At 35.7% G+C, this 25,430-nt stretch overlaps 5 protein-coding genes, 1 long non-coding RNA gene and 2 pseudogenes across 6 annotated transcripts; 4 read left to right on the forward strand and 4 right to left on the reverse strand.

Annotated features, from left to right (window-relative positions):
* The first annotated feature begins 950 nt into the window (after window positions 1-950).
* Window positions 951-1,488, forward strand: LOC143575979 (uncharacterized). Its single transcript, XR_013142867.1, has 3 exons — window positions 951-1,020; window positions 1,095-1,178; window positions 1,304-1,488. It is a non-coding gene; the product is annotated as an uncharacterized LOC143575979 (long non-coding RNA).
* Window positions 1,489-1,516: 28 nt separating this feature from the next.
* LOC143575978 (arabinogalactan O-methyltransferase 1 pseudogene) lies at window positions 1,517-2,365 on the reverse strand (annotated as a pseudogene).
* Window positions 2,366-3,627: 1,262 nt separating this feature from the next.
* On the forward strand, window positions 3,628-4,164 carry LOC143575980 (uncharacterized). The gene has a single exon (XM_077060205.1). The coding sequence runs from the start codon at window positions 3,719-3,721 to the stop codon at window positions 4,013-4,015; it is 297 nt and encodes a 98-aa protein (XP_076916320.1). The 5' UTR covers window positions 3,628-3,718; the 3' UTR covers window positions 4,016-4,164.
* Window positions 4,165-6,061: 1,897 nt separating this feature from the next.
* LOC143575966 (uncharacterized) lies at window positions 6,062-7,144 on the forward strand. Its single transcript, XM_077060197.1, has 4 exons — window positions 6,062-6,169; window positions 6,566-6,660; window positions 6,729-6,805; window positions 6,897-7,144. The coding sequence occupies exons 1-4, from the start codon at window positions 6,062-6,064 to the stop codon at window positions 6,968-6,970; spliced, it is 354 nt and encodes a 117-aa protein (XP_076916312.1). The 3' UTR covers window positions 6,971-7,144.
* A 144-nt stretch (window positions 7,145-7,288) lies between these two features.
* LOC143575967 (protein DUF642 L-GALACTONO-1,4-LACTONE-RESPONSIVE GENE 2-like) lies at window positions 7,289-8,833 on the reverse strand (annotated as a pseudogene).
* Window positions 8,834-8,894: 61 nt separating this feature from the next.
* On the reverse strand, window positions 8,895-11,385 carry LOC143575968 (putative arabinosyltransferase ARAD1). Its single transcript, XM_077060198.1, has 4 exons — window positions 10,837-11,385; window positions 9,927-10,229; window positions 9,728-9,823; window positions 8,895-9,613 (listed from the first exon to the last, which is right to left on the reverse strand). Exons 1-4 carry the CDS (start codon window positions 11,383-11,385, stop codon window positions 9,200-9,202), a joined length of 1,362 nt encoding a protein of 453 aa, XP_076916313.1. The 3' UTR covers window positions 8,895-9,199.
* Window positions 11,386-11,398: 13 nt separating this feature from the next.
* On the forward strand, window positions 11,399-13,762 carry LOC143575969 (large ribosomal subunit protein uL22y-like). The gene is made up of 7 exons (XM_077060199.1): window positions 11,399-11,458; window positions 12,383-12,422; window positions 12,523-12,568; window positions 12,866-13,091; window positions 13,168-13,270; window positions 13,346-13,413; window positions 13,509-13,762. The coding sequence occupies exons 1-7, from the start codon at window positions 11,399-11,401 to the stop codon at window positions 13,545-13,547; spliced, it is 582 nt and encodes a 193-aa protein (XP_076916314.1). The 3' UTR covers window positions 13,548-13,762.
* A 457-nt stretch (window positions 13,763-14,219) lies between these two features.
* Window positions 14,220-24,346, reverse strand: LOC143575958 (pre-mRNA-splicing factor ATP-dependent RNA helicase DEAH7-like). The gene is made up of 18 exons (XM_077060189.1): window positions 24,255-24,346; window positions 23,830-23,887; window positions 23,602-23,731; window positions 23,215-23,433; window positions 22,810-22,853; window positions 22,255-22,516; window positions 21,923-22,111; window positions 21,666-21,805; window positions 21,484-21,572; window positions 20,644-20,752; window positions 19,969-20,146; window positions 19,267-19,496; window positions 18,458-18,634; window positions 17,823-17,894; window positions 17,251-17,427; window positions 16,698-16,759; window positions 16,441-16,593; window positions 14,220-16,030 (listed from the first exon to the last, which is right to left on the reverse strand). The coding sequence occupies exons 2-18, from the start codon at window positions 23,833-23,835 to the stop codon at window positions 14,428-14,430; spliced, it is 3,840 nt and encodes a 1,279-aa protein (XP_076916304.1). The 5' UTR covers window positions 23,836-23,887; window positions 24,255-24,346; the 3' UTR covers window positions 14,220-14,427.
* Window positions 24,347-25,430: the final 1,084 nt, after the last annotated feature.

The raw sequence follows: 25,430 nt of genomic DNA on the forward strand, positions 1-25,430 counted from the left end.
TGACTCACGGTTTAATTTAAAAACCATTAAAACCAAGCCAGATCGCAAATGCCCCTACGTAAAATGTTATTTGTTAAAATTTAAAAAACTATAACAATATGATAGTCAAATTAAAGAGAAAAACATACTCGTTTTTGTGGTGTAATTTCTTTAAAAAAATATTAGCGCATGAAAAAGTTATTAATGCTTAAAAATCATGAGGGAAGTTGAGTTAAAAATGAAAATAAAAATCACAAAAGAGTGAAAGATCATAGTTGTAACAATTTTTAAAATTTACAAAAGTTAAGTAAAGTGAAGGGGTTAATGTTGTAACTATTATTTATTAATCTATTTAACTTTTGTAGTTGTCAATTAAAGATTGTACGTTGAATAATTTGTAAATCCCTTAAATCTAAAGTGTTTTAATTTGTCCCTCTTTCATACGTTATATATAGTATTATTATAAAAAAAAAATGGGCCTACCAGGGTGAACAGGCCGGGGGACGTAGACCACCCCGCCCTCCTTCAAAGCCGGCCTTTTGATGTAAACATTTCGTTCTTTTCTTGTTTAGAAATTAACAATAATATATCTTGGCCAACCTCCTCTGCTTGCCACTAGCACTCCCCATAAAAATTACCAACATGATATAGTTGTAAAGTGGGCAGGAGTGATGATGTTGCTTCAAAACAAGTTAGGGGTTGGTTTTTGTTACAAAAGTTAAGTGAGAGATGTCGCTTAATAATAGTTTGTAGGTTTCCTAAAGTAAATAGGTCACACCGAATAGGCTTATAGCTTTGTTATTTAATTTTAAACATGGATTTTTTTTTTAATAACGAGTTGATCATTCCAATTCCAAACTGTCCAAATAGATTTTTGATGGCTAATGAATGATTATAGGAATAGTTAGGCCAGGCCAGGCCCATTTGAATTGTTGGTTTTGGGTAAATAGTTACCCAACCGTTTACAGCCATGGCGGTGATGATTTTGTGCAAGCTATGGTTATTGCTGTTGAGTCAGTTGTTCAATCTCCTATTCCACAGGTACCTACATTAACAATAATAGGCTTTCTTTGTCTCTATGAAATCAAAGTGCTTGCTAATTTTAATCCTAACAGGGTCATGTCAAGCAGAAAATGTCGTCTGGTGGGAAGTACGTGTCCGTCAATATCGGACCCGTTCATGTTGTTTCCAGTGAACAGGTATTTCTTTCTTTCTTTCTTACATAATTGAGCTTAGAAACTTCATAGTATTGCCTGCATTTGCTAAATCTAAAATTATTTTGACTAGTAAATACTATGCAACTGTCTTTTCTTACAAGTTCAAGCCGTATACAATGCTATGCGCAGAGACGTTCGGATGAAATATTTTCTGTAGCTAGCTCCTTATATGTATCCGATTCTTTACTTGTCACATTCAATTCATTGTCTTAACTATTTCTTTTGCTTTTTAGTATTCTCTTTTTCGCTATTAGCACAATATACACAACTTTGTTTTTTTTTTTTTCTAAAATGTCATAAAACATACAAACAGACCAAAATGATACTAGCAAAACCTAGCGTTGTTGTCGGTAACATTCTCCACCGGTGGTATCTCAAAGTGCCACAATCTTCCCACGGCTTTCTTCAAATTCTTTCGACACAAAAACTCCTCTGCGTAAGCTTTCTCCACCTTCCGATCCACATCGTGTAAGAACACGTGTGTCACGCCTGGCTTTTTCCTGTTACGTGCCATTACAGCAGCCGAGTAAATCGCCCCCATTCTCCCTGGCGCCTCGTTAAAATACCCCCTGGGTGCATCAATCATTATCATATCCCACTCGTTATTATACACCTCCTCAGGTAGATTCGTGATTGCTAACTTGCAGCGTGTGTTCCCCTTAATATAACCTTTGGAGGGACCACATTCGGGTTCAGACCGATATGATTTCAGAAGCTCGTCGGCATCAGCGACCTTGGTCCGGTAGTTGATGATGGCAGCGTTGAGATTTGGCGCCGTTTTGAGGATGCTCCGGACCCACGTGACGTCTTCTTCAAGGAATAAAGTTTTGCCATTTGAGTTAAACGAGGCCCACATGAGGGAGTCGTGTCCTAAGCCGAAAACGAGGAAGTTACAAGGGGAAATGGATTTGAGGACGTTGAAGGAGACAGTGATCTCTGCGATGGATTGTTGTGGGACGATTTGGGAGGTGGCGTAGTGGAGGATGGCGTCGAGTTGCATTGGTGTCGTGGTTGTGGGGAGGAATTCATCGGAGATGGATTCGGTGCAAAAAAGAGGCATGTCACCGACGCCAAGGAAATTTGAAACGAGAAAAGTGCCGCCGATAATAGCGACCGCGAAAAATACTATGCAGAATTTGCTGTCCCGTAGGGTGTTCTGCATTTTGATTCTTCCAAATGTTGGTGTGGTTTGTTGCAGGTTCCTTAGGTAGATTGTAGAGAAACATACACTCAGAAAATTTAGTTATTGATCAATAACCAGCCACACAAATATTCCTAACTTGTATTTGATGGTCAATTGATTGATATTTGATTTAGAGAAATTTATGGATATTCACATATTTTACCTTTATATGGACATACTTGTTTCTAGTCTGGTGCATCTCAAATGACACATAGGTGTTTTTAGCTGCATAAAGCAACAAGCCTATTATTAAAATACGAACTAGGATTTAGGATCATGCACTTCACTACGGAACCGTTAAATCGAAACGTTAAACCATAAGCTCGCTGCAAGTCGACGCGAAGTCAGTATGTATCAAGTTACGACATCGAAACCAAACAAAAGAATAAACCCGTCAATGCCAAAATACAACAAATTATCATATGCATAACAAAAATTCAGTTAGTATCAGCGGTATCAACACAAATTCGTAAACATAAATTATTAAGCCAAAAAAAATATTTTAAAGGTTATGTATCAAACGTTGAAACGCGGATATAAAATCATGCGTCGATGGGATATTTTTAAATCTTGAAAAAGATTTGGTCATTGTAAAGACGAAATATAAAATATATGAAAGCAAAGTTTAAGAAAATCGTTTAACAGACAAATAAAACATGTAAAACCGACATTTGCCTTAGGAATCGGTTTTGGTTGAAAAAAAGAACCATAGTTTTTATGTGTGTCCTCATGGACCTAAATTTCTAGCAAGCTAGAGTTTTAAGATGTTTAAGACATCCAAAAACTAATGATGTTTAAAGCTGTTAAACTTGGACCTTAAATACATAGCTTAACCATGATTTTGGATATATAACCTTTTTGTTACTTTTAATCAGTTTTGTTCAAGAGTGAGATTTTAATTCAAATTGTGTTGTAACATCATTAAACCATTACAACTATTTTGACCACCGTAGAAAAGGTGCTCCTATAGGTAAAAACTCCCGGCTCAGTCAATGGTCTCAAAATTAAAAATATAAAATAAAGTACTTGGCTCCCTACATATAATTAAAATTGAGTATACAACATAAATTGATAATCATGTTGTTGGTATAATCTAGAGTTGAGTCATAATCACCAAAACAAAACAAGAGGACAAGGAGGAAGACAAATTGTGTCCATAATAACATCTTTCGTGTCTCACTACGTGTACATTTTTATCACCACTACAATTTTCACTCCATCCTATTTTCCCAATACACAAACACAAATCGTTATCCACTAAAAATAATATCCTTTGTATTCCTTAGCCTTATCAATCAATCTACAACACATTGCTTCCTCTAAACATTTGATTTCCAATATGGGTCCAGTTGTGTTAACTCAGGTTGCAACCGGTCTAAGCGTGTTAGCCGGAGCGGCTCTGTTAAAATCCATGATGGGTCCCGGTAGTTCCGGGTCAGGTCAATTCCCAAGGTGTTCAAGTTGCAATGGCACCGGTCGGGTTAGCTGTTTTTGTAACAGGTGGTCTGATGGCGATACGGGGTGTCGAACTTGTGCTGGTTCGGGTCGGATGATGTGTAATAGCTGTGGGGGTTCTGGTACCGGTCGAGCACTCCCGGTTCGGATCTCGGTTCGTCCTCCAAACCAACCATATTAACTAACACGTACATGTTGTTGTGTTGGGAAGATATAAAATATTACTCCATCAGTTTTACTATTGTAATAAATACAAACTTACTTTACTATTACTTGTAGTTATTTTGATGGTTGGAAACTGCTTATTGGTTTAACTTCTTTTTTCATGAATAGTTTTGGTGGTTGATTAAATGTTTGAACTAAACAAGTTCAGATTCACTCACATGCAAAACAAAACATCTTATCTTTAATTACTTTTTACATTTTGTGGCATAAAACTTTAGTTTAATTTATGTATGTTTAGTTAATGAATGAGTATAGTAAATTAGTTAATGTTGTGTACTATGAGCTATGATGGTCTTTCCAAGATATTAGTCCAAGTGGTAATGCATATTTGTGAAATATGAATGCTTATTGTATGCACATTTATATTGGAAGTTAATTCTGAAGCTTAATGGGTTGGTTTTTAAAGAAAGTGAAATTTGAAGGGGTTATTCAAGGCGTTGAAATGTTTTGAGTTATCAGTTGGTAATTTGTTTATGTTTATCTCGTTAGTTTGAAAGTCTAAAAAATAGAAGTTTGAGTCATAATATGTTTAGAACCAATATAAATAGATGGTTAGGGATATGTAGTTAGTTTCAAAAATTATAATAAACAGAAAGAGTTGATTTGGTTGAGATCAAATTTTGTATACGCGTTCTTGGCCTGATTTTCAACAGTTTATACGTACATCAATATAATGAATTAGTTCAAGTGGCAATCATGTTAAGATATAAGTTGTAATCTAGTTTATCATGAAACTTTAACACAATCATTTATTGTTGAGAAAGTAAACTCGGTCCAGGCTAATGAGAACTCAAAACATACATTCTTGATCGATTCAACATAATTACTAAAGTCTACATATAGTGATTTGTATCACTTCATCGCTACGTCTTTTCGCTTCACGTTATATTTAGACTACATCTACCAACAAACAAAATACTTTTTCTTTACTTATTGCAACTAATAATAGATAGACACAAATTAAATGGAGTAATGGTTGTCATATACTTGTTTAGTGCTTAAAGGTGCATAATGTCCGTTATTTCTTATACTAGGATTGGATGAGCCTAAAGAAAAACCACTCACAAATTAATCATTTATATTTTATTATAAATTAAGTGGTGTGGATATTAAAAAGTCTCGTGTTAAAATTTGTTTTTGAATAATGGATCAAATAAGTAATATTTAATGTGTATGTAGTGTATAGACTATAGTTTGGTAAAGACTCTCCATTGTGGAATTAGAAAACATACACCATAGTCCTAGTCATTATCAAATGGCGTCGCCATTCCACAACACCGTAATCTCCATGAGCCTTTTCTTCCCCAACGCCATTTCAACTATGAGGCATCCTCTCTTGGTGGATGGGCCCACTTTAAACATACACACATTTATTTACACACATTTATTCAAACATACACCAATCATATTCAAACATACACACATTTATTTACATAATTTTAATATTTTCTGTTTATTTTAAATATTAATTAAATTAAGTTAACTCACAACACGCTACTTAAGTTATATCTCCTCTGCCTACATGGTAGTAGAGGTGGGCAAATAAACCAGTTAATTGAAACATCCCGAAAATCAAACCGAAACCGACCGTTTTGAAACCGATTATATAGAAACCGGTTTGGAACCAATTGAAATTGTAGGTTCAGAACATGTTCGTAATGTTCTTCATCTAAAACGATTGACCGAACCGAGACCGGTCAAAACCCGAACCGAAACCGATCATAAATTGGTTTTGACTTTTGTTAATCAAACCTAACCAATTTCACATATTTTCTTTTGATAAAAGTGGCCCCTTAGATTTATTTAATTTTCTTCATCGTCACTTTGTGGTGTTGCCAAATTCTCTCCTCTCATCATTCTAGCTAGGGCTTGAAAAGAATAATAATAATAATAATGTAAGCTCGTTGTTTGAATTAAGCTTATGATTTCAATTTCAATATATCTTCTTCTTCTGTTGTTGTTAATTGTTAATTGATTGATGTATATATCTATATATATATATATGTGTGTATTTAGGAAGGGTTCTTCTTCGATCAAACGTCCGCCTACTCCAGACGATGAAGATCCAGATCATCGGGAGCCAACTCTTGAAGAAATTATTAACATTAAAGTAAGTATGTATGTATGTATGTGTATCTATCATTCCATTTAACTCTCTCTGTTAGGCCAGTCACACGAGTTTTAATATGTTTGGGTTTGAGCTTAACCTGTTATAGTAAGTAGCCTGTCTAGATTTTTAATTTAAAAAATACATACCACATTTTACTCATGCCCGTCAGAATATTTTTAATTGATGTTATGATTTGCTTCTATGGTCTTAACTGGTTAGCCTGTTACTAACCATGTTCGTGTTCATGTTTACTACCACAAGTCATCGTGTCTTATTGTGTCGTGTTCAACATGTTTTGACAGCCCTACTGTATGTCTGTCAATTATTATTTGGAAGTTTGTTTAATAAGGTAGTAAGGTTTGATTTGTTTTGTTTTTATAAACAATAAATAAACAGTTGATTGAGAGTGGAGAGAAAGAACGATTGAAGGAGCTGTTGAGAGAAAGGCTTATTGAGTGCGGCTGGAAAGATGAAATGAAGTCCCTCTGCAGGCAGGTTCTTAATTACTATATTATATTACTCGCTCCGCTCTGCTTTCTCATGTTAATGCCAACGACAGGTCATTTACAAAGAAAAAAGGACGGAATAACGTAACTGTTGACGACCTTGTTCATCTCATTACCCCCAAGGGCAGAGGTAGCTTTCTCAAAAACTACTTCATTTTTCTTCTTACTTTTAACTCATATCCAAACTTAATATTTTTGATTTCGTATTTGTTTTTATGCAGCTGCTGTTCCTGATTCAGTCAAAGCCGAGCTATTACAAAGAATCCGATCTTTCCTTCATTCTATGCCTCTCTGATTTCTATTGTTTCTTTCATATACTGTGGATAAGTTTCTTTCAATCAAATGCGTGTTATAAAAGTTTGTTATATGCATCAAGCTTTGCTTCATAGTCTGTGTTGTATAAATACAATCAAAACTGGGATTTCACTTTTTTTTTATTCATAGATTGGTCTACTCTTTAAATCTGATACGGTCTCCTGTATACCCAAAATATAGAATTTTGGGTTAAACAAGTGGTGTTTGTGTTAGCCTGTAGATACACGAGTCATAGTCGGGCCCGCTGGATTTTAGTATTTATGTTCATGTCATGTTCTGGTTCTTGAAAACTCTTTAGGTTTAATCCGTCAAATTCGTAAACACGAGCTATTTCATAGTCAAAAGACTGGATATTTTCTGAATACAAGAAGAGTCACAGACTACAGCGATTAATAAAAGTTTGAGCCTGAATAGACAAATAAACACAAATGAAGATGATATTCGATAAACCTACTTTATGCTAGAAATTAATAAAAACCGTTGCTAAAATGAAGCTAAATATCACGAATCCGTTATATAGTTGTGCTGGTGTTGATGCTGATGCTGGACTTGAGCCACTAGAAAACGAAAGGACGGTGCTATCAATTACAGGTCCACATAGGACTTGGCCGCTACTGGTTCGAGTCTCGTTAAACCTATAAAAAGTAATCGGAACCGACTAGTGTTGCTGAATTCCGCCTTGAACGACACCGAATGTCGCTCTCTTGATCCAACGCCAATACTCTTCATCGTGAAATTCCATACCGAGTTTCCAACTTGCAAAAAAACCACTAAATCTCCCACACACGAGTCATTAGCATCGCCCATGATAAAGTCTACATTAAATTGCCCATGCTGCATGAAGTATACCTTTGCTTCAATTCCCGATGGATCACCCGAAAGCAACTCGACTGCGCCACGTCCTCGTGGAACCGCATAGTGTTTTGAGTCTATATACTTTACTGTGCCTAATATGGTCCAATATTGTAGTGGAGATTGGAGAAAACTATAATGATCATTGTCGGAATCAGCCTCAAGTATGATACCCTGCGAGGAGTTATCGATGAAGGATGGTCCAACTTCGAACCCACTATTCACAAACCCGTTATCTGTCAAACATATATACATAATTATTCATCACAAATCTTATAAATAAAAACTAAAAGAGTCTTGATTGACATACTTTCATACAATCTTAGACTGTGAATCCCGTTTACCAAAAACGTGTCGACAATAGGCCAACAGGTCATATTGACATGACTACTGTTCACAAGACTTTGAATTTGTATTCCCACAATACCACTTCGGATCTCGTTGCTCCCTATCGAATAACCATAAGTTTGCCACAGTTGGTTCCCAAGTGATTCTCTAAAGAAGAATACTTGTGATCTACCGGGCCCCGAAACATTTACAGCTGTTAAGTTGTTGGCACAACTCATGCTGCTCGGAGCAAGCGTGAATGTGAGGACATAATCGTAACTTCCATCACTTTTAAATGTTTGGTTAATCATACCATTTGGACCCAACTGCAACCCGTGACCGTTTCCTGGTAAGGAAATGTTTCCACCTGCTGTCACGTACCAGACTGTACCGTTAAATGACCAACCTGGAATCACATTGGCTTTGGTATCGAGGAGCACCGGCTGGGAGGTGGAATTTGTGTTTAGGTTTGTTGGTGGAGATTCAAAACCAGGATTTTGTAGCTTGACCGCTTGAGTAGAATGTTCTTAAGTTTAAGTACAAAAATCGATTTAATCGTTAGATGAAATAAGATTATCGGAAAAACAAGATCCAAGAACATACCTGTAGAAGAAGCCAACGAGGCCAAGAAGAACAATACGACAACGATAACCGTGACAACCATTATGCATTCGGGTATTTCCTATCTAACAGAAATGGCAAGAGGTTGATTATGAACTAAATGCCTCAACTTATAGAGCAATGCCAAGTCAACGTTAAGGTCAAGTTGTAAAATGTATATTGTATGTGAAGTGTGTTGGAAATAGTATCATGTTACAAAGTCAATGGGTGTAAATATACAAGGCAAGTGGTAAGAGTATTTAAAGATGGTAACATGTTGGATCTCTTTGATTAATACAAAAGTTTGACAAAAATCACTACAAGAAATTACAGTGCCGTGTCAAAAGTCAACTTGTCTCACCCAATTGCTCAAAATTCATTTAAGGCATCTCATGTTACCGCATGTTATGATATGACAGCGTTGACATTGTCACCACCAATCGGGGATTGTTAATCTTCGGTTTCTATTTACAGCAAGTCTTTCAGCAGGAACCTTACTCCTAACCTGTCTCCATATCATATTAACCGCATCGTCTTTTTTTGGCGGGAACTGATATTCAAAATGGTGTGCTATTTCTTTGAGGCGGGCCCACATTAAAAGCCACTCGTTTTCGGGTATTTTTCTTAGGTGTTCAACCATGTAGCCCGGAACCAATGCATCGTTTACAGAAAAGAAAAGCGAGAACTTGGAATAGTCTAGCTCAGACTCAAAAGGGAGCTCAATATGGTCACTAATAATCACAGGTACGCAGTGGCTCACGATAGCATCGAACAGTCGGTTGGAGGAAGGAGTGTCGCCTGCTGGATGCAGACAGAATTTTGATGACCTCATGCCCTGCGTTGACTGGTCACGCCATAGGTTTGACTTTAGATATGCGTATTTAGAACATAGCCTTAAAACTGCATAAGCTTCAAAACAGTAAGTTTAAGGAAATCTAACTACTGGCAAAGGACTTACAGCATTTATGCCTTCTCCTGTAGCATAACTTGCTTCGAAATGAACATCGTCATAACCTTGCAGGATTTTCTCCAGCTTGCGGCGAACTTTGCCTTCCTGCACAACAAATTTTGTTCTCTTAAAATTGATTGTTTTTGTTTTTGTTTTTGTTTTTGTGAGAACAGAACAGAAGTTGATTAATTTTCTTTTTGTGACTTACAGCTTTTCTCACTGTTCTTCCTCGGAAGAACAGAAGTGTGGTACGCAACTTGTAAGGGTTCGAAGAATCATCACCATCATCCAGAAAAGATTCCACAACATGCTTATAAGGGGCGACGACGTCTTTCTGTAAAGTTGACATACTTTTGGGGAAACGCCCAAAATCTGCAACGATTAGAATAGATGCGTTCACTTGTTCCCGAAGGAACCTGAAAGCGTTGGGATGGTGCATGGGAATCACATGATCTCTTCCCGAAGTCCTTTGCCAGTAGTCAGATTTCCTCAAGAATTCAAGCATGTCAACCTGTATTTTAAACATATCAAATTATCATACTTTAAACACCCCTTCCCCCATCATACAATTTTTTTAACTAATACTCCAACTGGAAATGGTTACAGAGGTATGAACAGTGAGTTATGATCATCAAACATAATTATTGAGGAAGGTGTTTTGTTCTTTTAATTTTAATTGAAGAAGTTGCCTTAGCTCTTGTTTATCCAAGGAAAAATACATATGTGCATCTATTAATGTTCTTTTGTTATATAATAATGTCACATTTAAACATCATCAAACAAAGAACACAATAATAATAGTTTGAAGTAAATTAAATCAGTAAGTTTATTTATGAGGTTTCAACATCTTATGCAAATATTCGATCCAATGATTCTTTAGCAACTAGCTATTCGATCAGCATTTATAAACAAATAACCGGTTCTGGTGTTCAGCCAGCCTATGTTCTGCATTACATTACATTACATTACATTACATTACATTTTGTTAATGAATATCATCTGTGGCTATTAACATCCAATTAAACACTCCCTAATTACATTGGTTATATATAGGTTCGAAATTGAATCTAAAATTCATCCAGCTTAAACATTAATAATAATAATAATAATAATAATACCTGCAATTGTTGGTCGAATTGAGTATCGGGATCAGTCATGTTCCTCCCGTGCGTATTAAAGCTCAAGGAAGAAAAAAACGGGACGAAAAACACATCGGCAGCTTCAGGATCGAATACCCTAACCGGCTCATCATCATCATCATCAAGCACACGCAAAAGAGATGCCGTCATCCAATACTCGACACTGTGTTGCTGTTGCAACTGCGGATGATACGGCCACACCGGCAGATTTTCAACATTCAGCGGCGAGGAATCATCACGGTGGTAAGTAGTCGTGTTATGGTTGAGCATACCTACGTTGAACCGGTTAGGCAAATCGTACATGAAAACTCGAAGCGGAGGAGATCGACAGGCAGCAGCTGGTGATGGTGATGGTGATGGAGGAGTGGTGAATTTAGGTAAGGCGAAGAATGATAACTGCGATGATAATTTCAGATCACTGAATCCAGTATTATTATTATTATTATTGGTAATTGAGTAGTATGCGATTAACAGGACGGTTACCAGAAATATCACCACTGCTTTACCACCTTTCATCTTCATTTTCATTATTAGCTAGGTCATGTTTACGTACTGCTTCATTTCTCCTAATCTATTATATGTTCATTCAGATCCAAGGAAGGTATTATTATTATTATTATTATTATTATTATTGTGATGATGAACAAGACGAAGAATTTTGTCATCTCCCAAAAGTGTCACAGATGTTTCATGAAACAACTACCCGCCTTGGTTTTGTTTAACAACAAACAAGTACAGAATTGCTAGAGGTAATCGCCCGCCCGCGTTTAAGCGTCTTCTAGTTATCTCTAGTTTCAGGAAAATCCACATGCTCGAATTAAGGCCCACCGGTGGTATAACTCTCAGGATTGAACCTAAGATCAAAAAGATACAGATTTTCCTTCATTGAGCCACTCATGCCCTCTACAAAATGTTGTAAGGGTCAAACCTGAATCTCCGTTAAGAAACTCAAGCTTCCTACAACTACACCACTATTTATGTTGTAGTTGAGCGGATGAATCGAAAATAATAATAATATAAAATTTTATTTAACAAATGAAAAGTAAATGTAAATTAAGATGTGAAAAGTATTAAAATCGCTTTCTTTCGCCAAGAACTAACTATATATACCCCATCAGTGTAAGTTGTTTAGACATTGAACAAGAATGTATGTATTTATACAATCCAACATTATATAAAACGACATCTCGAACACTTTTTAAGGCATTTTGACACCATCACTTAATTGCTTTCTAAATACTGACGAATTCAGAAATTTCCTTGGATTGAGAACAAACTATGAGTCGATAAATAAACAACAAAAATATCTGTAACTATAGAATAATGCAAGCACAACAACTAAAAGAAGATATATTTTTTGTTTAAAGAGGCCCAAACGGCCTGCATATTTAATTCCTAGGTTTGCTATCCATCTTTCTTTCTGTTGTGTGCCGCCGGAAAGAGTGAGATTAGCAGGTAGCCATGGTATGCTATTCTTGTGTGTTATCATTCATCACCATATAATATTGATAATATTACATTGCAGGTGAAGAAGTACTCCAAAGAGCCTGATAATCCTACCAAATGTAAGCAACTAATTATTAAACACAATGTATGTAACCATAGCTACGTGTGACAGAAACAACTATATCTTTAATCATTTCTTCTATTGTTTTTATTTTGCAGCCTGCAAGGCTAGGGGTTCTGATCTCAGATGCCACTTCAACTACTTCTTTTTTTCTTTTTTTTTTTTTACTGTTTTTGCATTCAAATTGCTCTTTAGTCAAGCTACTTCAACAACTTCTTTGTAAAACCTTTTCTTTTACTACATACCTGATGTTATCAGTTTTTTTGGGGCTAACTGTTGTAGTGAAACATAAGTAATTTAACTTACATCATTGTTTGGCTGTTTTAATGCTTTTATGAAAGCCATTTTGTGTAATTTATAAAATGTTTTGTGCTGCCTTGATTAATGATTAGGCAAGTAAATTTATTGACTTTCATGAGCTGTATGTTTTTTGTAGAATACTAGAGAAACTGCACATGCTATCAGGAAGTTGCCTTTAATCAAAGCTAAAAGAAATTTAGAAGATGTTTTGGCCCACAAGCAGGCTATACCCTTCACTCGTTTTTGCAGGGGTGTGGGCCGTACTGCACAGGCAAAGAACCGACATTCCAATGGTCAAGGTCGCTGGCCCGCAAAGTCAGCAAAGTTTATCTTGGATCTGCTCAAGAATGCTGAAAGCAATGCCGAGGTAAGTTAACAAAGAGTTATTTTTCATGACTTAAAATAATTGATTGCTTCTTAATGTTTAAAAATTTAATTTGTAGGTGAAAGGGTTGGATGTTGATGCACTTTTTATTTCACACATACAAGTGAACCAAGCTCAGAAACAAAGACGCAGGACTTATCGTGCTCATGGAAGAATTAACCGTAAGTTTTCTGTTATTTTACATACATAAAGATACAAATATGTTTACAATAAACATTTGTGTTTTTTGCTTATAGCTTATATGTTATCTCCTTGCCATATTGAGTTGACTCTGTCAGAAAAGGAAGAGCCTGTCAAAAAGGAGGTAAAACTTATATTTGACTTCTGTAATAAAAATTGGCTTCATTTTTGCGATTTACGCTGTTATTTTGCTAATATGTTTATGTTTTAATTTTGCAGCCTGAATCCCAGTTAGCGGCAAGTGGCAAGTCCAAGTAACCATTGGTGTTGCATTTTGTGATAAGTTTTGGAAGTAGTGTGTGTTGGTTGATTGAGTCTGTTAATCTTTTGAGACAAATTTTGGTTTTGTAAAAGGAAATTGTATTCCTTGATGTGTCACACTTCTTTGATCATCAAATGGATTATGGTATTTATACTGGCAAACAGGTTTTGTTTCATGTTTTCTGTTACAGTTATTTTTAACTTGGTTGTGATTTATTATTTGGATATTGATTGTGGTGTAGAACACAGTCTAGATTTAACAACCCATGACGCAACTATCAGTGTACAAATATAGCTAAATATAAGAGTCGTTGAGTTGTTTGCTAATGCGCCAACGCCAAAGAGATTTATTGGCTACTAGCTGAGGCGGAGGTATTAAAGAACCTAAATAAGTGGCTCAAGGCGAGGACGACTGAGAACCAAGTTGAGAAGGATAATAGTGTGAGCATAGTTCAAATGCGATAGTTTTTAGATCAAACTGCGAACAAAATTGTTACTAACGATTTGGTATCTTTGAAAACCAATGATGGACGCCTTTGTTTGTACGGTTTAATGAAGCAAACAAAAGCGGAGTAAAATCTTAAGAATTGCGATCGTTTTTGTGGTTAAGGTAGGTCTAATATTTGAAGAGCAAACACGAATGATGAACTTTAAACTTTTTTGTCATAACATAAGAAACTCATGAACACCTAAATAGAAATCATGTAAATGTCCACAAATCCAAAGTGTAGTAATTTTATGGGATTGCACCATAAACTAAAACTCCCAAGAATAACATCTCTTAATGTTCTGACTTCTGAATATAAAGATCGTTAAAGAGAAGGCGTACGAATCAAGTTTGTATAATCATTGGTACATATAAAACATAATTTCGCAATTACAAACCGAAGTTTTTGGGTTGTCGTAGATAGGTGGAAACACCTTGCTTCAATCCAGGCATGGCGATTGCCTGTTGCTGCTTCTTCCTCTTCTCCCTCTCCTTTGCCCTTGCTCTAATCTCCGCTTCCAATTGCTCTCTTCTCAGATTCTCCATTTCTTTTTCCATTGCCGATTTCTCTTCTTTTTGCTTCTTTCTTTGTTCCTGCATTGCCTTATCAGAATCCTTAACCGAGAAAAACATGGGCCCCAGTTCCGCCAGCCAATGTGGCTCAACAGAAGTCGCACACTGCATGTATTCTTTTGTCGTCAAAATAAGCTCATGATACACCACATAATCCGGGGTGTACCCCAGCCCGTAAAGAGCCGAGCTAGGGTGCAAATGGCACGGCATCCCGTTCCTAGAATTCACATATTCTCCCACCCCTTTCAGTTGTGCAGCGTTATGAAAATAAGCTGAACAAATCGCTTTTCTTACAATATCCCAATCTGGCCCGCACGAGGTAAGTGGAATTTTCAGCGTTTTTAATATGTCTAGCAGCTGTGACCTCACTTCTCGAGCCTTTTTAAGCCCCTTCACCTGTAGATAATGATCATTACACCAGTCTCCACGATACTGATTGGCTTTCCATTGTTGGTAGACGTTCAGTAAAGTTAGATGATCGGATTCAGGAACAAAGAACTTTTCTCTAGCTGCATCGCTTTCCTCTGCTCGGTCTTTTGGTCTGAAAAATACAGACGGAACCGAAAGCATCGAGACAATTGTAAGTACTTCATTTACACATTCCAATTGTTCTCCCATCAAAAGCATTTTAGCTAACGGCGGATCCAGTGGGAACTCCACCATCTTCCACCCGAGAACGGTTAAACTCCCCGTGTTACTCAATGCACCCAAAACCCATAACTGGTACATTGAGTTTAGAATATTATCCTGTGGTGGTGGGTCCATGAAATCAAAATCCAGTAAGTTTTCCACTTTAAGTGACTTAAGTAACAAAACAACATTCCCAAGATTAGTCCTTTGAATTTCAGGGACCGGTTGTGGGAGCATTTCGTTTTGGTACGCAGACTCTGTAAACAGACGGTAGCAAGTACCAGGCCCAGTACGACCCGCCCGACCAGCCCGTTGGTCAGCAGCAGCCCGACTGACCGGAAACACCTGGAGAGCATCCATACCCATACGAGGATTATACACCTTCATTTTACCATACCCAGTGTCGATGACGTAATAAATTCCATCCACAGTTAACGATGTTTCCGCAATGTTTGTAGCCACAATGCATTTGCGGGCCCCATCTTCGGGTTTTTCAAAGATTTTTGCCTGTAAGTCAGCTGGGAGCTGGGAGTAGATAGGGAGGATTAAAAGGTTGGACACTTTTGCCTTTGTGGTTGAGACAAGCTGTTCCATGCGTTCTGATAAGGCATAACATGTGGCTTCAATTTCGTCTTGACCTGTCATAAATATTAGTATGTCGCCAGGCGGGCTTGTGATGTGGATTGTCATTGCTTGTTTTACAGCAGCTTCAACATAATCTTCACAGGGGCTTTTACTGTATAAAATTTGAACCGGGAATGTTCTCCCAGGAATATGGAAGATTGGGACACTGTAAAAAGAAATTTAGTCATATATATACATTACCATGAAGTCATATTGATATTATAATTTGAGGTGGCAAACTTGACCTATTTACTTATGAATGGATCAATAAAGTTTGTATTTTCTCTCTTAACAAGTTAAAACAGGTAACATAAAAAAATAAAAAAATAAAACCCTTGAAAGGGGACGGTCAAAAAGTGAACTTTGATAAATTGAAAAAGCTAGATTATCATTAAGATAAATTGAACTTGTCACTGATATTGTTTTAAAGTGGAAACTATTTAAATAAAAACTGATCCAGCTCGAATTGACTCAACCTGTCCTTAACCCATCCCAAAACAGCCCATGTTGTTTTGCCACCTATGCACAATATAGTTGCTTTAAATATAGATAAACAGATAAGATCATAGAAATTACCTCCCAAAGAAGGTTGAAAACTTCTGTGCATTAAGGGTAGCAGAAGTAACAATAAGCTTGAAGTCTCTACGCCTTGCAACTACTTTTTTAAGGATCCCAAATAATACATCAGTGTTTAATGATCTTTCATGGGCTTCGTCCATCACAACAACACTGCAATATTGCATGCAAATTTAGACAAGTTTAGCTAAGATAAGTAATTAACTTTATATCACACACACAACACCCCATCAAGACCACTATTAGATGATACTTACCGATATTTGTCAAGATCCGCATCTTTCAATGTTTCACGCAGAAGCACACCGTCAGTCATGTACTGTAAAGGAAAAAATATTAATCTATCTATACTTGCTACAAATACAGTAACGAAAGTTGACTACCATCTAAATATGAATAATTGCACAACTAGCCTGATACAGAATGATCCCAATTTTAATTTTTTATATAACAACAATTTTTAATACATAAATAAAAAAACGAGTAATATAATGTATAACTTAATTTATCTTTTCACCCACGCTACAGTGACCGAACTTTTAAATTGAATAATTTATGTTTCAAAGTACAAATGATAAGGAAATATATTATAAGAGCATTAAGGTTGAAAGATCATGCACGCTTTAGCTTTCAGAACTAATTAAATTTGAATTAAACCTCACATATGATATAGTTACATAATACATATTATTTTTAGTTTTTTTCAATGGTACCCATGTGTTACACAGGAAAATAATCTTGTATCTTAAGTGAAGAGTCAAATAATATGCGTTCCTAGCAAGTGAAGATCTAACACAAGGATTAACTTACCTTTATGACAGTCTTGGGGCCGGTCACATCTTCAAAACGAATAGCATAACCAACCAAATCTCCAAGTTCAGTTTCCATTTCTTCGCTGACTCTTTTAGCAACACTCATTGCCGCCACACGTCTTGGTTGAGTACAACCAACTATACCACTATTTGTATAGCCGTCTTCATGTAGATACTGCAAATGAAATTCGCAGACATTAGAACACAAAATAACTAAGATTCAACACTGTAGATAGAATACAAACATAGATTATATGAACGAATTAGAGGATAACATACGAAAAAGCCACCCAAATATGTAGTTAGTTCCGTTTATAACAAATCTGACGAATAACATGCTGAACAAGAAACTTTTGTTTCTTTTCTGACCGTTGAATAATTTCTTATTTACAAAATAAAACAAGTAACCAAAGATAACTTTGTTTTGTCTTTTCAAAACTATAAAGGATTCACTCATCATCCAGCCTGTTATTTTGCTGGATTTTGTATAAAAAACCAGAAAACATGTTTGGGTGGTTGTTCCAATAGTATGGCTAATGAATTGATGAATAATTGGGGTCTGGAAGTTACCTGGGTTAACTGTGTTGTTTTTCCAGAACCAGTTTCGCCTACAACCACCACCACTTGGTTCTCTCTCACCACCTATTTTTCAAAGTAAAAGAAAGAAAGTCAGATCAATAGAAACTAATATAACTGTTATTGTTCATAAACTTAAAAACCTTAATTTCATAATTAAAAATAAATACTCATATAGAATATGGAACAAACCAGCAAGAACCTATTCCCAATCAGAATGACACAAAACTGATCTTTTGTCAATATCATGAACCGAAAACCGATTCTCTACTTAATTGTTAAATAATTTGTAATTAAAATACTAGTTTGGATAACTTAGGTTATAAGAGAATAAGAATTAGATAAATAATAATAAAACTGGCTTCCTATGTGTGTGTGTGTATTGGGCTTGAATCAAATACAAATGAAATTAATGTGCTAAACGTGAGAATCAAGTAGAGTAATTATATATACAAGTAGAGTAATTATGTAATTACATCATAGAGTAATTATTATAGAGTAAATAAATACAACATAATATTTTTGTTTCCTTGAGTTTTTCACATAAATACTTAATACAATATTTTTCTCAGAGTAGAGAATTAATCTTAGATCAAGGTATACAATATATCTGCAAAGGAAAGCCATACCTGCAATAATTCATCCCGAACAGAAAATATTGGAAGATATTGTCGTTGTTGTGAAAGTGATTTTGACTTTGCAAAATCGCTTACTGCTTCACCTTTTTTAAGATGTTGAGCAAACTTTGCATCTTCCTTAAAATCAACTTCACCGTCTTCACCAACCACAGCCGTATCAGCATCAATCTAAAATGTAATCGAAACAAAATATTAAACAATTAATAAAGTGCTACTACTTAATAATATTTATGATATTATATGGAAGCCACCCATGTACTTTCGAACTTTTTTCATCAAGGCACGCCCATATATTTTTTACTATTTTCATTAAAGCACACCCATGTACTGAAACTACTTTATAGGCCACCCAAACATGTATTTCACCAAATATGGCTAAAACAATGCCTAAGCACAAAAATTGCTTCAACGCTGAAAAGCAACAATTCAATGTGAAAAACTAGTGTGTGTTCCATTTTACAATACTTGGGCGGCCAATAAAGTGGGTTCAAGGGATGATGCAAATGGAGGCCACCTAAGCATGCGTCCTATTTCATTTATATCAAATTCAGACAAAAAAAATATATCTAATGACAAAAGTACCCTTTAAATATGTCTGATCAACACAAGAGTATTGCTGTCTTTACAAAATTGTAAGAGTCTGTCCATATATAAGCATGTACATGTGAAATCAGATACATGCACAGAGACCTATAAAGTAGACAAGTAGTTCCAACAAATGGGTGGACTAAATGAAAATACTTTACACTTGGGTGACTAACACATACATTAGCGCAGTACTATAAAAAGGTATTGCTAACCTGCTCTGCGGTCTTTTCAACACCAAGAATATTACCGAGCTTTGAACCGGCCAGTTCCCAAAACCGTTGACGTGATTTGTTCATACTTTGTTTCTCATGGACCTCACGAACAAGTTTTGAACCGTTTCTAGAAATAATTGCCATATCTGATGTTGGATCTTTTACAGGCATTATGGGTTCTGCTTGCTTAGTGAACACAATTCTTCCATCTAAGAATGGAGGTTTTGTATCTGAAATCAACAGATAAAATTTCAGCAAGTGAGTTGGGAGTTTTAATTGTTAAAAAAAACATCAGCAAGGGCCTTTTAATGAACTTATCATCCGGAGCACCATTGATCAACAAAAAGACGTCTTGGCCAACAGGGAACTTGGGTATATTACTTACAAAAATGACCATTATTTAATTATTATTTTAGAATACTATTGAATATCAATTCCTTTTAAATTGGACTGTTCTTCCACTGTAATTCATTGTTTGCTTAGCTGGCTTACATGAAATACTAGCCTCGCCTTCTAGTTTCTAGCCTCACTGTTTTCGATTTGCTAAATGAAGAGCAGGGACGTTTACGGGTAGGGAGTTCTATTAGACTTATAACTTAAGGTTTTCTTTATTTCGCTGTATTACTATCAGCAATGAGTCAAGAAAAGATTCTCATTACCAATCCTTAAAAGTTCATGCAAAAAAAAGTGAAGAATTCATACCATGAGTAAGAAGCATAACCCTACGTTCTTCCTCATCATCAAATTCTGTTTGCACTTCTGTACCTCTAACAGCACCAGATCTCATAAGTTGTCTATCTTCCCACTGAGCATTATCAGCAGTACGCTGAGATTGCTTTTTGCTCTGTGCAAATGACATCTGGGTTCCATCCCTTCGAGTCTATAACTCAAAAAGAAAAACACTGAATTAGATCCTAAAATATCCAAATATAAAATCTTCAAAAAACTCATAACGGTCCGCATTAGGAATCGAATGGAAAAGACATCTTTGTTTAACACATAGGAATAGAATATGTATATAATCATATAAGAAATGCATCTCCTTTCCTTTATAGATTACAAATTTACAACACTAGTTCTCACGCACTTCAGAAAGAATAAATAAGATACTTTTTTAAAATTTTTCATAGAGATATTAGAAATATTAGAAAAATCATTTTTTTATCATTATCTTATCTGAGGCTTCCTTGAGCTTTTATTCAGTTTAACGCATTAAACTTTATATTTTAGTATTAAGTATTTTAATGGGCGTGTCAAATATAAACATGAATATATGATATATTCATAATGGAAAACCAGTGGATGCATCCAAATATCAACCAAGAACGTAAACACACACTAAAAAATAAGTAGCATATATAAGTATATTACACATACCAGTTTTTTTGCTAGCTCGACTTCTTTCTTCTGCACAGACACATCATCGCCAAGATAAAATGATGAGCTGTCAGCATCAAACAGAGTGTTTCCTTCTTCGTTGTCATACCTATGATGACAACCATGTTACTATTTCAAGCATTGAAAGCAGTGTATACAACAGAACCAAAAGAAATGACTGATCAAGCTACACTGTTACAGGATACAGAATCCTGCATCTGAAGATGCAAATTTTCCCCGCAGTAAGCATACAATGGAACTAGAATACATATCAATGTGACTTCTAAAGTATCTATGAAATAATCAGAACTTTTAACAGCGTCGATATATAAACCATGTGGTTTGGTACAAATAAGAAACTTCACAATAAAGCAGTGTAAGAGTTGATTTTTTTTCTCCATCTTTTACAGAAATGCATGTATAATCATTTACATGTATCTATCTCTTCCCAGTTTTGTTACTTAGTTTTAACAGAAAATATCATAATCTTCAGTTGTTTACTTTCTGTGAAAAGTGGGCATAGTATTTATGTTTAATTTTCACAAAGTTTATAGATGACAATAAGTTGGGAAGATTATAGACTTGGGCAAGAAATATGAATTTTATGTATCTTTTGTTCAAAAATAAACAAATTTCAAAATAATTGGACGTGATCTCTAAAAACGTGGAGATAATGAATCCGCAGTTAATTTAATAATAAAAGAGAAGGGCAAATTAGGCAGAATATCAAAATCTTGCTAACAATGTGCCCTTCATGTTAAAAACCTATAATAATGGTAACGATCCAACTTCATTCCTAGAGTTCGATGAGAGGCATCTTAGTTTAATATATAAGCTTACCATGCACGATCAGAATTGTATTCCATCTCTAATCGCATACTCTCAGTAATCTCTGGATTTATAAACTTTTCCTTTTCAGCTTCTTCATCCTGTGTACACAACATAAAATAGGTCAAACAAAAGACCATATGCCTAGTGTATTAGAATTTAAAAACAAGAAATGGGTGGAAATGTAGTTTAACCTCGGAGGGTATGCAATTTTGTGCAGAAAGTGGTTGTTGGGACCTTCCACCTGATTTTGACGTTGAAGATCTAACTGATCCAGATGCCCTAATTGGAACTGGTGAAGGGGCCACACTGTCCCATGGAGAAGCACTATAGCCTGTTAGGGTACCAAAATTTGTCAGCACAGGAATCCCGAAAGTAGAATGTAATGAAATATTTAACTTTCCTAATCATAATTTACACACAAGTTGAAAACCGAAAGATTTTAACTTACCAGATTGGGGAGTATTGCCCCCATGCCAAGGAGAAACTAATCGTGCATCAGGCGAAGCACCAATAAACATTGGTGATGCTGAAGGTTGATAATGTCTACTGTTTGAACGACTATCACGCCTTGGCGTATCTTCCGAAGTCCTTGGTGTATCCTCCCATTCCCATCTCCCATCATCCCACTCAGATCTATCTGCAACACCCAAACACACTTCAATACTTTATTATAGCAAGCAAATACAACACATAAAATGATAAGTCTGTAACAGAGTTAAAAAAAATGTTTATTCTCAAAACAAATATGGTTTTGCAAAATAAATTAGACTCTAAACATACCAGGAGTCCTCCTTGAACTTTCACCTCTGCTTCTTTTATTCCCATAGTCTCTGTAGTCCCTTCCATTACGAGGTGATTCCCTACTTTTACTTCTGGACTCATCTCCTTGACTATCCCTATGAGTACTGTGTCTCTTTGATCCCCTACTTTGACTTTTTGACTCATCTCTGTAATCACTTCTATGCCTATCACGCTCTGTTGAATCATATCTAGAACTCCGATGATCTATACTTCTGGAATTTCTGGATGAAGGGGTGATATCCTAAAACATCCAAGTAAAATATCAATAAAATGTGTGGGCAATTTGATACAGTAATTATACAAGACAAGTAACTTTAACGGATGAATCAACAGCCATTAAAAAAAATATTTTAAAAAAATACCATTCTGACTGTAGACTAGTCTTAATATTTTAAATCAAAATTGCATACTACAGATTTTAATTGCAAGTTTCATAAAAGTAAGCGTCAAAATTCGGATAATGTCGACTAGACAAAACAGTAATACTATACACACTAATTGTATGATGCAACTGCAATTCTAATAGTTAGTTACCTCAGAATGTGACCCACTGAATTGTTCTTCAGTGATTTGACTTTCTGCAATATTGAGAAAAGGATCAAAATTAAAGTGCATAGATTAATCAATAGTTATCCTTAGTAGCACAGCATGCGTCTGCAAACTACACAACTTTTGAAGGAAAAAAAATACTCATGTGTCCATTATGTTAAAAAGGCATATTCTTGTGGTTATACAAAATTTATTCATCTCGAATGTGTGCATAAAAAAAATCAAGCAGCTTTTTAGACTCATTTGGAGTTATACATTATAGATACTGTCTAGGTTGGATAACTTTATCTATAAATCGGTTTTTTATGCATAGTTAAAGATTCCATAAAAGTGAATGAAACAAATAAACATTATATGACCAACCAAGAAAAACTCATTAACAACAAATACCTGAATCGGATGTTTTGCTCCCCCTAGAACCACGGTACCGTTTGGTCATAGAATTCCGTACACCGTTGGAATTTGCAGCTTCATCTGGGCCGGTGACTGAGGAGGAAGCATTTTCCTCCTCCATCTCATCGTCCATAGATACCATCATTGAGGAAATCCTTTGTTTTGGAACCTTAAATGATCCCTCAGCTCGCTTTGCATTTGCAAGAACATCCAATCCTGATTCATAGTAAACGTTGGTTAAAAATTCAATAAAACGGATGCTGTCCTAATCTTGGAGCATTATTTTGGCCACACAATACAAACGCCCTATAAACTCATATACTTCGATTCGTCATAAAAAAATCAGATAATTATAAAAAAAAAAAGTTGGAACGGAATAGTAACCTAGCAAGGATTTCCTCTCGGGCTGTCTGAATAACAGTTTCTCTTTTTCAGGCAGCTGTAATCCACCAGCACCGCCACTGGCTTCATCTGGCTCCAGAATCTCCTTTGTTTTGTCGATGTCAATCGGATTCTAGCAAAAAGCAAATTATAAGTCAATTAATAAGAGACTCAAATGTTAAACTTAATAATAATTTAATAACAACAACAGAGTTAAACTAACTAACTAACCTTCATGGCTGTATTGTAGTATTAATGAAGGTAGACCACCAGTGAACAAAACCTCCTCCTAATAATCATGAAGTTGAGTCAAATGAATTAGATGTCCAATTCAATTCAATTGAATATAATAGACTATAATAATAAGCGTATGCAGTAGCAATCAGCGAAGCTAGGGTATCAAAACTTAACTTAAATGAATTAGATGTTCAATTGAATTCAATAACAATAATAATAATAATAATCGTATGCAGTAGCAATCAGCAAAGCTAGGGTTTCAAAATCAAAATAATGAACGATACGATGATAAGCTAGGGCTTAGACATGCAAATAATTAGATTATGAATCTATAAACGACGATTTCTTACCACAAATAATAATAATAATAATAATAATAATATAGAGCTTCGATTCGATTAAAGTCGGAATATCACCACCAGCAGCTTTGCTTTGGTTTGGATCAAATCAATCAATCAGTCGAGCCTCAAAACAAAGTGTGTATTTTATTATATTAATACAAAGGATGGATGGATGAAGGCGGTGGTCATCGGGGTAACTTTGACTTAATATGAATCAATTTTGCCCCAATATTTATTTCTCTTTAATTTTATTTTATAAAACTTGATTTTTTTTCAATTGGTAAATTAGTCTTCTAATTGCTTATTCTCTTGTTAATTGCACTTTGTGTTCATGTGGTTTTGAGATGGGAGCCATTTTGCGTACTTCCGTCTAGTTTTTGTTTGTAGCTTTGTCAAAATAAAAGGACAGACTTGTATTCTACCCCTATTAACCTTTTTTCTTTGCAACCTGCTCGCAACAACCACCACCACACCTGGTGTTTCATCAACAAATGACATGTATCTATGGTGACTGAAGGTTGGAGCAAGCAAATTGAATAAAAGGTGTGTGTGTGTGTGTAAAATTAATAGTAGTTGTGTTCGTGTTAAGCAAACAAATCATGGTGTTCAAGCTAACTAAACATAATTGTGTAATAAGAAGTAAATCGAGTGCAAACTGAAGGTGTTTCTTTATATTAGGTGATGGTGGCATGACGGGTAATGCCCATGTTGGATACAAAGTGGGTGTGAGAAGTCAATCGACTCTGAATTGAATGTGTCTTCTTCATATTAGATAATGGTGGCTAGGGCTTTGCTGCTTTGGTGTACGGTGGTTAGCAGCAGTGGTGTAGATGAATGCAAATAAGCCTTGAGTTTAAATTATTGTGAGTTTTTTATTTGTAAGTGTGACTTGGATTGTTTTTTGTGTTGTTGTATTTTGTCAATTTTGATAATGTATCTGAAGAGGTATGTACCCGCCTCAACACCGAGCAAGGTGGGTCAACCCACAAGATATAGACAAGAGGCTTGAAATCAAGACATTACGAAGGCGCAAAGCCAAAACCTATGCGCATGGCGCATATCACATATGCTCACGCATATCACATATGCTCATGCATCACATGCTCAGGCATCATATGCCCAGGCACCACACATGCTCAGGCATCATATGCCCAGGCACCACACATGCTCAGGCATCATATGCCCAGGCACCACAGATGCCCAGGCATCACATATGCTCACGCATCACATATGCTCACGCATATCACATATGCG

The sequence above is a fragment of the Bidens hawaiensis genome, unplaced genomic scaffold (assembly GCF_021521415.1).
Source record: "Bidens hawaiensis isolate Kalapana, Puna unplaced genomic scaffold, B.hawaiensis_p1.1 tig00027824_1, whole genome shotgun sequence".
Lineage (NCBI taxonomy): Eukaryota > Viridiplantae > Streptophyta > Magnoliopsida > Asterales > Asteraceae > Bidens > Bidens hawaiensis.